The sequence below is a fragment of the Phyllobates terribilis genome, unplaced genomic scaffold (assembly GCF_046119375.1).
Source record: "Phyllobates terribilis strain yellow unplaced genomic scaffold, ASM4611937v1 Scaffold_1__5_contigs__length_1240528914, whole genome shotgun sequence".
Taxonomy (NCBI): domain Eukaryota; kingdom Metazoa; phylum Chordata; class Amphibia; order Anura; family Dendrobatidae; genus Phyllobates; species Phyllobates terribilis.
This window is the reverse complement of record NW_027362761.1, coordinates 812,937,122-812,949,203: the sequence shown is the minus strand read 5'-3', so window position 1 is coordinate 812,949,203 and position 12,082 is coordinate 812,937,122. Positions and strand designations below refer to the sequence as shown.

At 39.9% G+C, this 12,082-nt stretch overlaps 1 protein-coding gene across 3 annotated transcripts in view; it reads right to left on the bottom strand.

Moving 5' to 3' along the window:
* YTHDC1 (YTH N6-methyladenosine RNA binding protein C1) overlaps nt 1–12,082 on the bottom strand; it is a 45,442-nt gene that overhangs the window by 21,582 nt on the left and 11,778 nt on the right. The window contains exons 3-6 of one of the 3 annotated variants that reach the window (XM_073637178.1): nt 7,225–7,547; nt 6,242–6,587; nt 2,739–2,828; nt 2,250–2,303 (exon numbers count right to left, since the gene is read on the bottom strand). In XM_073637178.1, coding sequence (XP_073493279.1) covers nt 2,250–2,303; nt 2,739–2,828; nt 6,242–6,587; nt 7,225–7,547 — 813 coding nt within the window. The remainder of the gene's footprint in view (nt 1–2,249; nt 2,304–2,738; nt 2,829–6,241; nt 6,588–7,224; nt 7,548–12,082) is intronic. The other 2 variants (XM_073637185.1, XM_073637194.1) reach the window with 2 other exon arrangements.

Below are 12,082 nucleotides of genomic sequence, written 5' to 3'. Positions count from 1 at the left end.
CAATTGGGTGGGTTTCAGTCATGGGGAGGCACCAGCTCGGAGTATACAGGCTGCTTTAACCGTGCCCCCGACAGCCCCATTGCTGTCGGTGCATTTTTTTCCTGACGACAAGGTACTTCGAATAAGATCACTTCAATTAAGTTTTAATTTTTATTTTTTTTGCACAATTTGTTTAAGCCATTATAGAACACTCATTCATTTAAAAAAAAAAATACATTTATTTACATTATAAACAATCTAATGATCTAATGTGCTCGAGAATACAAACAGCATGGAAAATCAGGGCTTTTCACAAAAGCTGCATACAAAGACATCAGACTGTTTAATATAACAGTCTCTAGTTTTTAAAAGGATATTCCTTTAAAATAGCAGTTTTGAAGGTGGCAGATTCTATTTGTTTGCAGTTAGAGGGTTAATCTGCAGGTAAATTGCACTACAACGCTGTACAGCTCCAAGGAGGGAATCAACTTATTTCCACTGCCAGCATTCAGTCATGGGAGCCTTGCATGCAGCAATTTAGTCACCGCTGACTATACTTTGACAGCTACCAGTGCAGAGCATCTATTAAGAGCAAGCTGTCAAAGTGCTGGGGCGTGCTCACAATCTTCACTCACAATATAGTAAGCATTGCTGTGAGCAGCGACTAACCACTCCATGCCCGATCGCCAGCTGCTCTGGGTAGTATTCAAGTTCATTTTTTCCAGGCAGTATGTTTTCTATAGTGCAGACGGGCAACATTGTAACGCTATTTACCTGCAGATTAATTCCATGTTTTTACGTAAATAGCATTTTTTTTTCCCAAGGTGACAGGTTCCCTTTAAATTATTTTACTCTTGAGCCAGTATCCACAATATGTTAGAGAACTGCCTTGGGGAGTTATTTTTTTTTGTTTTTTATTAGAATACTATGGTTGTTCCTTTTAGAGTACATTCACACATAAAATATATTCTAAGTCAGACATTTCTGTGACAAGTCTGCCGAATGTAAAAATAGAGACTCAAAAAGGTGGGTGCAATCGGAGAAAAATAACGTGGTGGCTGAGAAGTTCATGTTCTCTCATGGCAAGCACAACTGACAAACCCTGCAGGGATACTAGAATATGGAAATAATTGTATGCGTGGAAGAAACGACTTACATGAAATGAAAGACAAGTCACAAATCACTGATAAAAAAAAAGAAAGTGTTTCAAAGGGGACCTGTTAAGGTGTACTCAAATCTGTGGAATGCTTGGTATTGAGAAGAAGCAGCTGAGCATAATTATATATAGGTTTGTTGGAAAAGATTTGTTATAGCTTGTATTCTATTCATTGTAATCCCTGGTGTCTGCATGAACTTGCACCCAGGGGGCAGTCCTACTCTGTGATTGGCAGCTAGCCCTGCATGCACATGCATCCAGGGGGCGGTCCTACTCCGTGATTGGCAGCTAGCCCTACATGCACATGCATCCAGGGGGCGGTCCTACTCTGACTGCCAGCTAAGCTCTGCATGAATAGTCATTTAAAGAAGACAGTCACTGGGAAGGACAGCCCACTGCACTCACACAAATAGCAGTGATTTCAATAAATAAATTGCTGAAACTTTTCCAACAAAAATGGATATCAATCTGATTAGATACTCCTGCTCTACAACATCCTGCCTGCAGATCAGATACCATTTTTCAACGAGACAGGTTCCCTTTAATTCTACTTCAAAGGCAATCTGTCAGCATGTCTGACTATGATCAGACGCTCAGAATTTTCGGAGCAGATGCCATACTACAAGTCTGCAATTTACTCTACAATACAAGCAAATGGAGATATGGCTCTATGCAGCGATTCAATAGTAGGTCCAAATGCTCAATTCTAAGCAAATGTATGACAATATTATCAGTGACTGCATTTGCTCCTACTGCACCTTCTTAGCAAATGTAGAGAACATTTAGAAATCACAATGTCATGGACGCTGCTCTCCTGTCAATGCTACACAGGAGTGGCATTGCGGTGCTGTAAGTTTGTACATATTGTTTCCTCACAGAGAATACATTTAAAACAGGTAGAACCACAAAAGATTATAGGGCAATAACTATAATGTAAAATAATACGATGTCTGCACAGATTTCTGTTAGGGGCTGCCCTTTCAGTGGAGATGCCTGCAATTTTTATTGATAACTGAGGTTTATCAGTCTAGAAAATCAATATTGTAGGCAGTATAACATTGACAAGTCATTGAGGAGGGAAAAAGAATTAGAAAGGGAAAAATTGAAAGGATACCTTTTCGAACATCGCGAACAGAGGAGGACAATTTTTCATGCTTCTTTTCTGAACCTGCGTTTAGTCAAAGTACATGTATTCAGATAGTGCCTTCAGACAAAAAATACATTTTCAAGACAGCTGTTTTCAAATGCTACAAAAAGCTTGATAGAAATTATTTTTCTTGCAAAATCAATATATGTACATGTTTGAACATTCCTGTGATCAATCTGTTTAAAGCTTTTGCCGCAAAATTTACACAGTAGGTTAATATATATATTTTTCCCTGTCAGTTTATTACTATTTGGAGTGTATTTAATCTCAATACCATTGATAAAGAACAAAATCAGACCAAGTGAAACTTCCCATCCCTACCAAAACTATTATAGGCCATCCAAAACCCACTCGCCTTCCCACTAAAGATTTCCCATGCCAACAGTGGGCTATTTCCCCTTTATAGCAATGTAGTGTGGAAGAAATCAGAAAAATGATCTGAGAAAGAGAGAATACCTGCATAAGAGTCTGATGCAGAACTTCCACTTCTATCAAACACAATTGGAGAAATACCTCTAGCCCTTTTCCTTTCCTTCTTTTTCTGATCTAGAAAATATGTGAAAAGATAACGTAAGCATGGCAGCGATCTAACTGCTCCAATAGCCACGCTCCAAACTTAGATATTCTAGCAAAATGGCACCCTAGAAAACTAAAGATCGGCTGACAAACAGCGTGCAGTCTATTCTTATTACAAGGGATATGTAAGAGAAGACAAGCAGGGAGCCCTTAGCTCCACATGAGGTGGGAGAAAGGCAGGACCTACCATTACAGTAATAAACCACCAACTCTCAAAAACAGTCATCAGGATTTCAAGAAGATGCTTTAACGGGAACAGAATAGCCCTCTATGGGTCAGAGTACAAATCCTAAACTAAAGGCCAACCTTACAAGCTTTGTACTAAGGACATCCACTGACCTTTTTGGATTTAGTCTCAATTCTTGAAAGTAAAGCTCTGGCCTACAATTGTCATGGATTAGTATATTCAACATCATTTCATTCCCTGTTCCACAATACTAAAATGAGTGACAGCATCCATTACTTATCAATCCCACAAAGAAAAGTGCTAAAATGACATTTAGGTGTTCTATAAAAGGAAGTGACTGTCACAATCTTATCCCGAGTCCAGACCAAGGATTTTACAAATGTATAACATTCTGCACAATATTTTTTGCATAAAACTAATAAGGTGCTCCTCTGGAATTTCATCTATTGCGCTCGGCTCAGTCCTTTTAGAATAATTGTTATTGCCAGCAGGGCTGTGGAGTCGGTGCCCATTTTGGTGAAGTCGGAGTTAGTATAAAATGGACCGACTCCAACACCTAAAATATATAATAAATTGGGTACAGTAGTTCAATGCAGTTTGTGGGGAATATTTTTTCATAAGAATTTAGGAAAGTTATGAAATGTCCTATAAATGTGTCCTATTCCTGATCTAAGGGTCTAGATTTTTAGCGGAGATGAATCTGTGCTACAGTAAATTTATCACTTAAGCATGAACCATGTATGAGGGAGTCAGAGTCTGTGTCATGGAAATTGAGGAGTCGGAGTCGAAGGTTTGGCTTACCGACTCCACAGCCCTGATTGCCAGCTCATCAATTTAAGGGTATTACTATGTGCTGGCCACAGAAGCTGGAGACCTCGGAAAAAGCCGAGTGGACTGTGCGACACAATTTGCTACCCCACTTCACTTCTGTAGGACACATGAAAACAGTATAACACAGCCGGCTCAGATGTTTCCATAGCCTTGACCACTTTTACCACACAATGTACAATGTAAAAACAATTTCCAAAAACACAATGTCAGAATTGCGTTTTTTTGTTTTGCAATTTTACCTCAATTAGATATATGGATCCACGTGTAGAAAAATTCCATCTATAATGGAACTCAGGATACTCGTTTTTTTACGGACAAGAATGTCTACTTTTAAGAATATCTCAAACTCACTTTTTTTTCTTCAATACACTAAATGCAATTACGTTTGCCATTTCAAAATGTGGTTATTAAACCAAGAGCTCAATGATTGTTTTTTTGCAATGAAACATTTGCCCATACAATCTACTGCTCCTACAAGCCATGTTCAAAGGGCTCCATGTACAATTCTCCAGTCATACAGGATCAGTGGCAAAAACATGAAAGGGATTTTCCCAGGAACAAAAGTTAACTTTATTCATTAGATCTTGGAATAAGAATAAGCTCCGCAATTGGATACAATTAAAAATCATGTTCCTGTGCTGAGAAAATCTTATAAAATGTGCCCCTGCTGTGTACTGACCGCGTGACCGTACAGGAACATGATCTGATCATACCACATCTCCTGGGCGGGGGAGGAAGCAAGGGAGTATACAGATATTACAGCACGGGATCACAGCTGAATGTTTATGTAAGGCAAAACATTTCCCTGACCGTTTTTAAGGGCCGTTTGACCTCAAAGAGTCAGCAGTGATCCCGTGCTGTAATATCTGTATACTCGTGTGTCCCCCCCCTGCCCAGGAGATGTGGTATGATCAGACCATGTTCCTGTACGGTCAGACAACGCAATTACACAGTACACAGCAGGGACACATTTATAAGATTATCTCAGCAGAGAAAAAAATAATATAAAAATGTAAATCACATTTAATTGTGGAAGTTATTATTCCAAGATCTAGTGAATAAAATAAACTTGTTTGTGGGACAACCCCTTTAATTGTGTAATCACAGAATTTAGGCCAGTTTTCTGGATCTAAAAAGTTACAAAATTTCCTGAAACCTGTAGTTGTGACAATAAATGTGCAAATCTGTTTTTGTATCAGCTGCACCTGTTTAAAAAAATAAAAAAAATATAGGACTTAGAGGTGCATGGCCAATTGCAACCCGTCATATTTAATATAATTTATGTCAAATGTACATAAATTATAGAGAAGAATCTATGCAGCTCAAAGTGGTTGTAGACGTCAGTTGCTTCGTATGGTGTAGTAAATGACAGTTTTGAAGCATTTCACCCTTAGTTTTGGCGGAAATTAAACACTAAAAGTTTAGAAAGCAGCAAAAAGGGAATCAGTCACGTTGTGCATGCAGTCTGATCTGTGGACAGCATGGTATACAGGAGAAGCTGAGCGGAATGATATACTGGTTTAAGAGAAATGATTCAACATAACTTGCATTTTATTAATTGAAATCCCTGGGGCTTCAATGCATACGAGTACAGTGAGCAGTCCAGTCATTGATGATGAATAAAATACAAGTTTTACCGAAACTTTTCCCCAAAAAATGTACATCGATCTGATCAGCTCCTCCTGGCCCCTAACATCCAGCCTGCAGATCAGATTCCATTTTCAACAGGACAGGTTCCCTTTAAAAGATTTCAAACAAGTAAAACAATGAAAGAAGCTACATAATGTAAAAAAACTACTACATTCTGAAACAAATCAAAGTCATTTTCTTTGGTGTTGGAACAGCTGAAAGAACAATGTATTTTTTCTGCAAAAGGCAAAATCTTTCCCTCTCAGATGTTTAAAAAAAACAAAAAAAAAAAACTTTAGAATCATGACTACTTAGGTAGTTACAAAACAGCAGGCTCAGAGTCCAACAATGAACTAGGCAAAGTAAAAAAACAGACACGGCTATCTCGAAGAAATAAGGTTTGAGATGCTTCCCGAAAATGTAATGTGAGGTACTATTAGAGTGTGTGAGACAAGTTTTTATCCTATAGGGGCCCTGTGACAAAGTACTTTGCACTAATTCTTAATACACTGATGACACTGTCATAACCTAGGTCTTGTGTCTAAAATAATCCTGTTTTCCCTGTTAATGACAGCCAACACAAAGTGTCATTCAGAATGTGGAAATGTGTTAGTAAAATAAGACAGCTGAAATACTTAATGCAAATATCATTTTAAACCATGGATATATATCCAGCAGCAAATCTCATATCAAAATGAAAATAGTGATAGGAATGCCACACTAAGTTTAAGCTTACCTGAAATGTCTGAGCCAGACCCAGAACGAATGGAGTCCCCAGAGAATGAAGCAGAATCCGATTCAGAGTCACTAGCTTCACTTCGAGTATCATAATCATTTGCCTCTCGCTGGTCTCGCTCATGCGATTCTTGATCATACTCTTCTTCCTCCTCTCCCTCCTCTTCTGCTTCTTCTCCCTCATCCTCCTCTTCTTCCATGCCTTCCTCATTTTCACTGTTTGCTTGATCGTCATCAGATGATTCACTACCACTGCCACTATCCCGGTCTGACCCATAATCTTCAGAGTTGCCATCAGATGAGCGACTTGACCGGCTTGGCCTTCGGCTTGAATCATTCCTTAGTTTCTAGTAAAAAGGATAAAAGTTTGTTTTTTGTTTTAAATGGAATGAATTAAAAATTCCATAGCTGTGAGAATACATGACATCTCTATTAACAGAGATATAGATGCTACCACTTGGCCTACTACCTAAACAAAAACCTCTCCTTACAGACTGAAAGCACATATCACATATGCCAGATAGTGTTTGCTAAGAGTCCAGTTTTCAGTGCTGCTGCTTGTATCCTCTCACACTAAACTAAGCCAGGGCTCAACAAGTCATTGTAGTTAGATTTAGAAAGAACCTAAAAATTGGTTACCGATGACAAACGTGTTGTACTACATTTAATGTGGTACTGGTCTGCAGACCAGTAAGTTAAGTATGCTCATGCTGTCCATAATTTATGCTCGCATGATGAACACGGAAGAACTACAATAAGGCCTATTGCAGCTCTGTTGTGAGTGGTTGCTGATGGCAGACCTAATAGTTTCTACATCTTAAAAGCCCTTCTAAACACATACAGAAGTGCTTGAACCAGCAAGGGCAGACTTGCACTGGCTCTGAAAAAAAATCAAGTAAAATATCTAGTTGTGATTCCATAGACTCAAGATGTATAATTGTGGCAGTAAAAGACCCCATTCAGTTATGACATCAAAGCCGATACCTCAGGAGCCACTTCTGGAGTATGGGATTTGGGTCTTCTCTCAGGTTCTCTCTTCCTTGAGCTCACTTTGTCTTGTGATCCTTTAAAACCATCCCGGGAGGTACTACTAGATGAATGTATTCTTCTGTCACCCTCAGGTCTTCTGTTCCTGTCGTGTCTTTGGAAATCATCACTCTTATAATCAGACGCCTGCTTTCCTTTGGAGCTGACAACCCTTTTTGCACTTCCAGACAGCCTTTGAGGTGGAGGCCTTGCTAAATGAGAGGACGGTTTTTGCCTCTTTGGTTCAGACATTTCAACTCTATCACTTTTTCTTTTTGACCCTTTATGGGGAAAAAAAAAAAAGGCAAAAACATTTCCATTAAGATTACTAAAATTATAAATTAAAAGAAAATATTTCTATTATCAAGGTACACAGAATCTATGCTCCAGAATAGGACGATACATTTGAGCCCTACTGAAAACTATAGCCAACACAATGTCATTTAGTTTCAGTCACGTGAAAAACTGAACTGTATTCATAAAAAGTACAAAATTATTGTGTACCCATTAAACAACTGGGGAGGCTTATTTACACTGGACAATTAAAAGGCTTCATTTGTTTCCTGAATGATGGTTAAAGAGGACATTAAGGCCATGAGCCCACGATGCGTTTTTAAGCGTTTCCGCAGCGGCAAAAACGTTGCAGAAACGCTTAAAAAAAACGCATGATAGAAGGCCTGCCATGTTCCCCAATGATAATCCGCATATGCTGTGCACATGCTGCGGAAATTTCCCCTGCGGATTATCATTGCGGAAAAAAACGGAGCACTACCAATTATTTTGCGGAAGTGCTGCATTTTTGCCGCCATTGACTTGCATTAGATCGCATGGATTACACATCACTGTATATGTAGATGCGCATTCCATGCGTTCTAATGTGTGGATGGTACCTGGGTCTAGAGGAGAGGAGACACTCCTCCGGACCTGGGTACCATAGTACCTGTAAAAAATAAAAGAAGAAGAAAATAAAAAATAAATATATACTTACCTTCTGGCAGCCTGCGATGCACTCCTCCTCGCATGCCGGCAGATCGCGATGTACTGAAGGACCTGCGCTGACGTCATAGTCATGTGACGGGTCACGCAACGCTGACGTCGGCAAGTCCTTCAGTGCAGTGTACCGCTGCCGGCAGCCAGGACGGAGCGTAAAGCAAGACACCGGGGGCCATCAGAGGGTAAGTATATATTTATTTTTTTTACCATTCTTTCGGTCACACTATATAAATCCATGCCGTTTGCATGGATTTATATAGTGTGACCAAGTTGACAGGCACTTTCCAAGTGATGCTAAAATCGCTTGCAAAGCGTTTGTCAACCCGCATGCGGAAATGCAAGTGAAGAACGCTTCACATCCGCACGCACAATCTGCACGGGTTTTTTTTCTGCCAGGGTGATGCAGAAACACTCAGGAAAAAATCCTGAGCATTTCTGCATCATGGGCACATTGTTTTATATGGCCAGTTTAACATTCTAAGACTAAGAGTGGCTGCAGAGCTGAATAAAACAGGTTTTAAAATTTCTCATCTCTGTTGAAGCAATATTAACTTGGAAATTTTAGATTCTAATTTCCCCTTCAACCAAGTGAGCATTGGAAGCAATTAGTCTCTGGGGGAGCTTTTTTATTTTTTATTTTCATTGCCCAATCATAAGCAGGCAGCATCATGCAAGGGAGATAAGAACACACCCCTAGAGAAGACCAGTCTTTCTCCTGTGATACATGTAATGACAGCCATGCTCACCTCAATGACTTCAGCACCTACTGTGTAGAGTACAGAACAATGTCTCATTACAAGCATCTCTTGCAGCTTTCATCTCAGGGCACTTTCAGCTCTGGCCTAGAGGTGTTTGCAATGACACACAGCTCTGCTGTACTCTACGCAGTAGATGCATATATCACAGATGAGCTGGGCTGTGTGTCATTCCATGTCACACAGGAGAAAACCTGCTCTAAGTATTTCTAGGGGCATATCCTTTTCCCATTGCATGACAACACTGCCCAATCATAAGCAGGAGATGCACATAAAAAAATTAAGAGAAGTACCTACATGACTAGAAAAGCTTAGAGTAGCGTTCCTCCTGTAAGACTTTCTCCTCTGAGAACGAATCAGGGAAAAAAAGTACACGTCCACAAAGACGAATCTCTGCTAATGCCCCCTTGTTTAAGAGGAATTTAGAATCTAAAGTTTACAAGCCAATGTCTTCACAATGGTAATGAAAAGGGTAAACTACTTCTTATTCAGCTTGGAAGCCACTATTACAAGATATGGCCAGTTAATCATGCTAAAACTAATGAAAGGTCCCCTTTAAAATGGGCAACAAGAGAAAATTACAGTTGATAGTGTACAAATAAAAACGTTTAGGCTATGTGCCCACGATGCAGAAATGCTCCGGATTTTTTCCTGAGCGTTTCTGCATCTCCCCTGGCAGAAAAAAACGCATGCGGATTGTACATGCGGATTGTGCATGCGTTTTCCTGCCAGGGACATGCAGAAGTGAAGCGTTCTTTCACATGCATTTCCACATGCAGGTTGTCAAGCGCTTTCCAAGAGATGTTAGCATCACTTGGAAAGTGCTTGACAACTTGGTCACACTATATAAATCCATGCAACCAGCATGGATTTATATAGTGTGACTGAAAGAGTGGTAAAAAATAAATATTACACTTACCTTCTGATGGCCCCCGGTGTCCTTAGCGATCAGTCTTGGCTTGCCGGCAGCTCGCGGTGGACTAAAAGGACCTGCCATGACGTCATTTAGTCATGTGACGGGTCAAGCGACGCAATGATAAAACGTAGCGGACATTCCTGCAGCATGTGCACAGCACATGCGGATTATCATTGGGGAACATGGCAGACCTTCTACCAAGCGTTTCTGCAGTGGAATTGCTTAAAAAAAGCATAGTGGGCACACAGCCTTACAATGCCTTGCATATACCAAACAGGAGATCAGTTGCTAGGTTGATCAGACTGGTGGAAAACATTACTAGATGCTCAATACTATTTCTCACACTCCTGATTTAAAAAAAAAAAAAAAAAAATTCTATGTAAAACAAACAAGGCTTCAGGCATTTAACTTCTTAGTGACTGAGCCAATTTTGACCTTGATGACCAGGCCAAATTTTACAATTCTGACCAGTATAATTTTTGTGCGATAGCGCTTCCAACATATCCCAGTGATTTTGAGACTATTTTTTCATGACACATACTTCATGATAGTGGTAAAATTTGGTTGATATTTTTGTGTATTTATGAAAATATCAAAAATGTGACAATTTTTTTTTTTACTTCACAATTTTCAAACTTTTAAATTGTTATGCCCTTAAATCAGATAGTTATATCACACAAAAAATTATAAATAACAGTTCCCATGTCTACTTTACATCTATATCATTTTTTACACTTTTTTTTTGTTAGGAAGTTAGAAGGTTCAAAGTTGATCTGCTATTTCTCATTTTTCCAACAACATTTACAAAACCTTTTTATTTTTTTTGGACATCACATTTGAAGTGACTTTAGGGGGCCGGTATGACAGAAAATACTCAAAAAAGTGACACCATTCTAAAAACTGTACCCCTCAAAACCACATTCAAGAAGTTTATTAACCCTTCAGGTGCTTCACAGGAATGTGGAATGAAAAAAAATGAACGTTTTACTTGTTTTCAAAAAATTTTTACTTTCACAAGGGTAATAGGAGAAAATGAACCCCAAAATTCATTGTGCAATTTCTCCTGAGTACGCCAATACCCCATATGTGGAGGAAAGATCCTAGTTACTTACCGGTAACGGGATTTTACAGAGCCCATGACAGCACCACCTGAGAGAGGGTATCCGCCCACCAAGGACAGGAACCTACTGAATAAAAAGGCGGTACCTCTCCTCCGCATCAGTTTTTGTTTCAGAGCATGAGAGGGCCTCCGAAGACAGGTTAATACATAACCACCACCTCAACATATGTACTAAACACCTTAAAAAAAGTGCACACCACAGTGATAAAGGGGAGGGAATTAATAGGGTGCTGTCATGGGCTCTGTAAAATCCCGTTACCGGTGAGTAACTAGGATCTTTTCCCCTTCTCCCATGACAGCACCACCTGAGAGATTTATAGAGATCAAATACCAGAGGGAGGGATCACCGCTTGCAACACCCTTCTACCAAAGGACAGATCAGTAGAAGAGGAAAGGTCAAGACGGTAATGTTTGTAAAATGTAGCAGGGGATGACCAAGTTGCCGCCTTACATATAATGTCGATGGGCACATCCGCCTTCTCAGCCCAGGAAGCAGCTACCGCTCTGGTGGAATGGGCCTTCAGGTTCTCAGGAACCGGCAGATTGCTAGAAGAGTAGGCTAAGGTAATAGTATCCCTGACCCATCTAGCTATGGTCCCCCTTGTAACCTTAAGTCCTTTCCTAGCCCCCTGAAAGGATATAAATAAAGCGTCACTCTTTCTCCAGGCTTTTGTCACTTCCAAATACTGGACTAACACCCTCTTAACATCTAAGGTGTGAAGCTTATGTTCCTCAGAATCCCTAGGATTAGGATAGAAGGAAGGGAGAGTGATTACTTGCGTCCTATGGAACTTGGAGGCTACCTTTGGAAGATAGGCCGGGTCTGGTCTTAAGATTACTCTATCCATACATACTTGAGTGAATGGATGGTTAACGGATAGTGCGTGTAAGTCACTGACTCTACGAGCTGATGTCAGGGCCACCAATAGCGCAGTCTTTAAAGTTAAGATTTTTTCTGAAACCTTCTCTAAGGGCTCGAAGGGAGGTTTGGTTAATGCTTCCAGAACTAAATTAAGGTCCCAAGGAGGCATT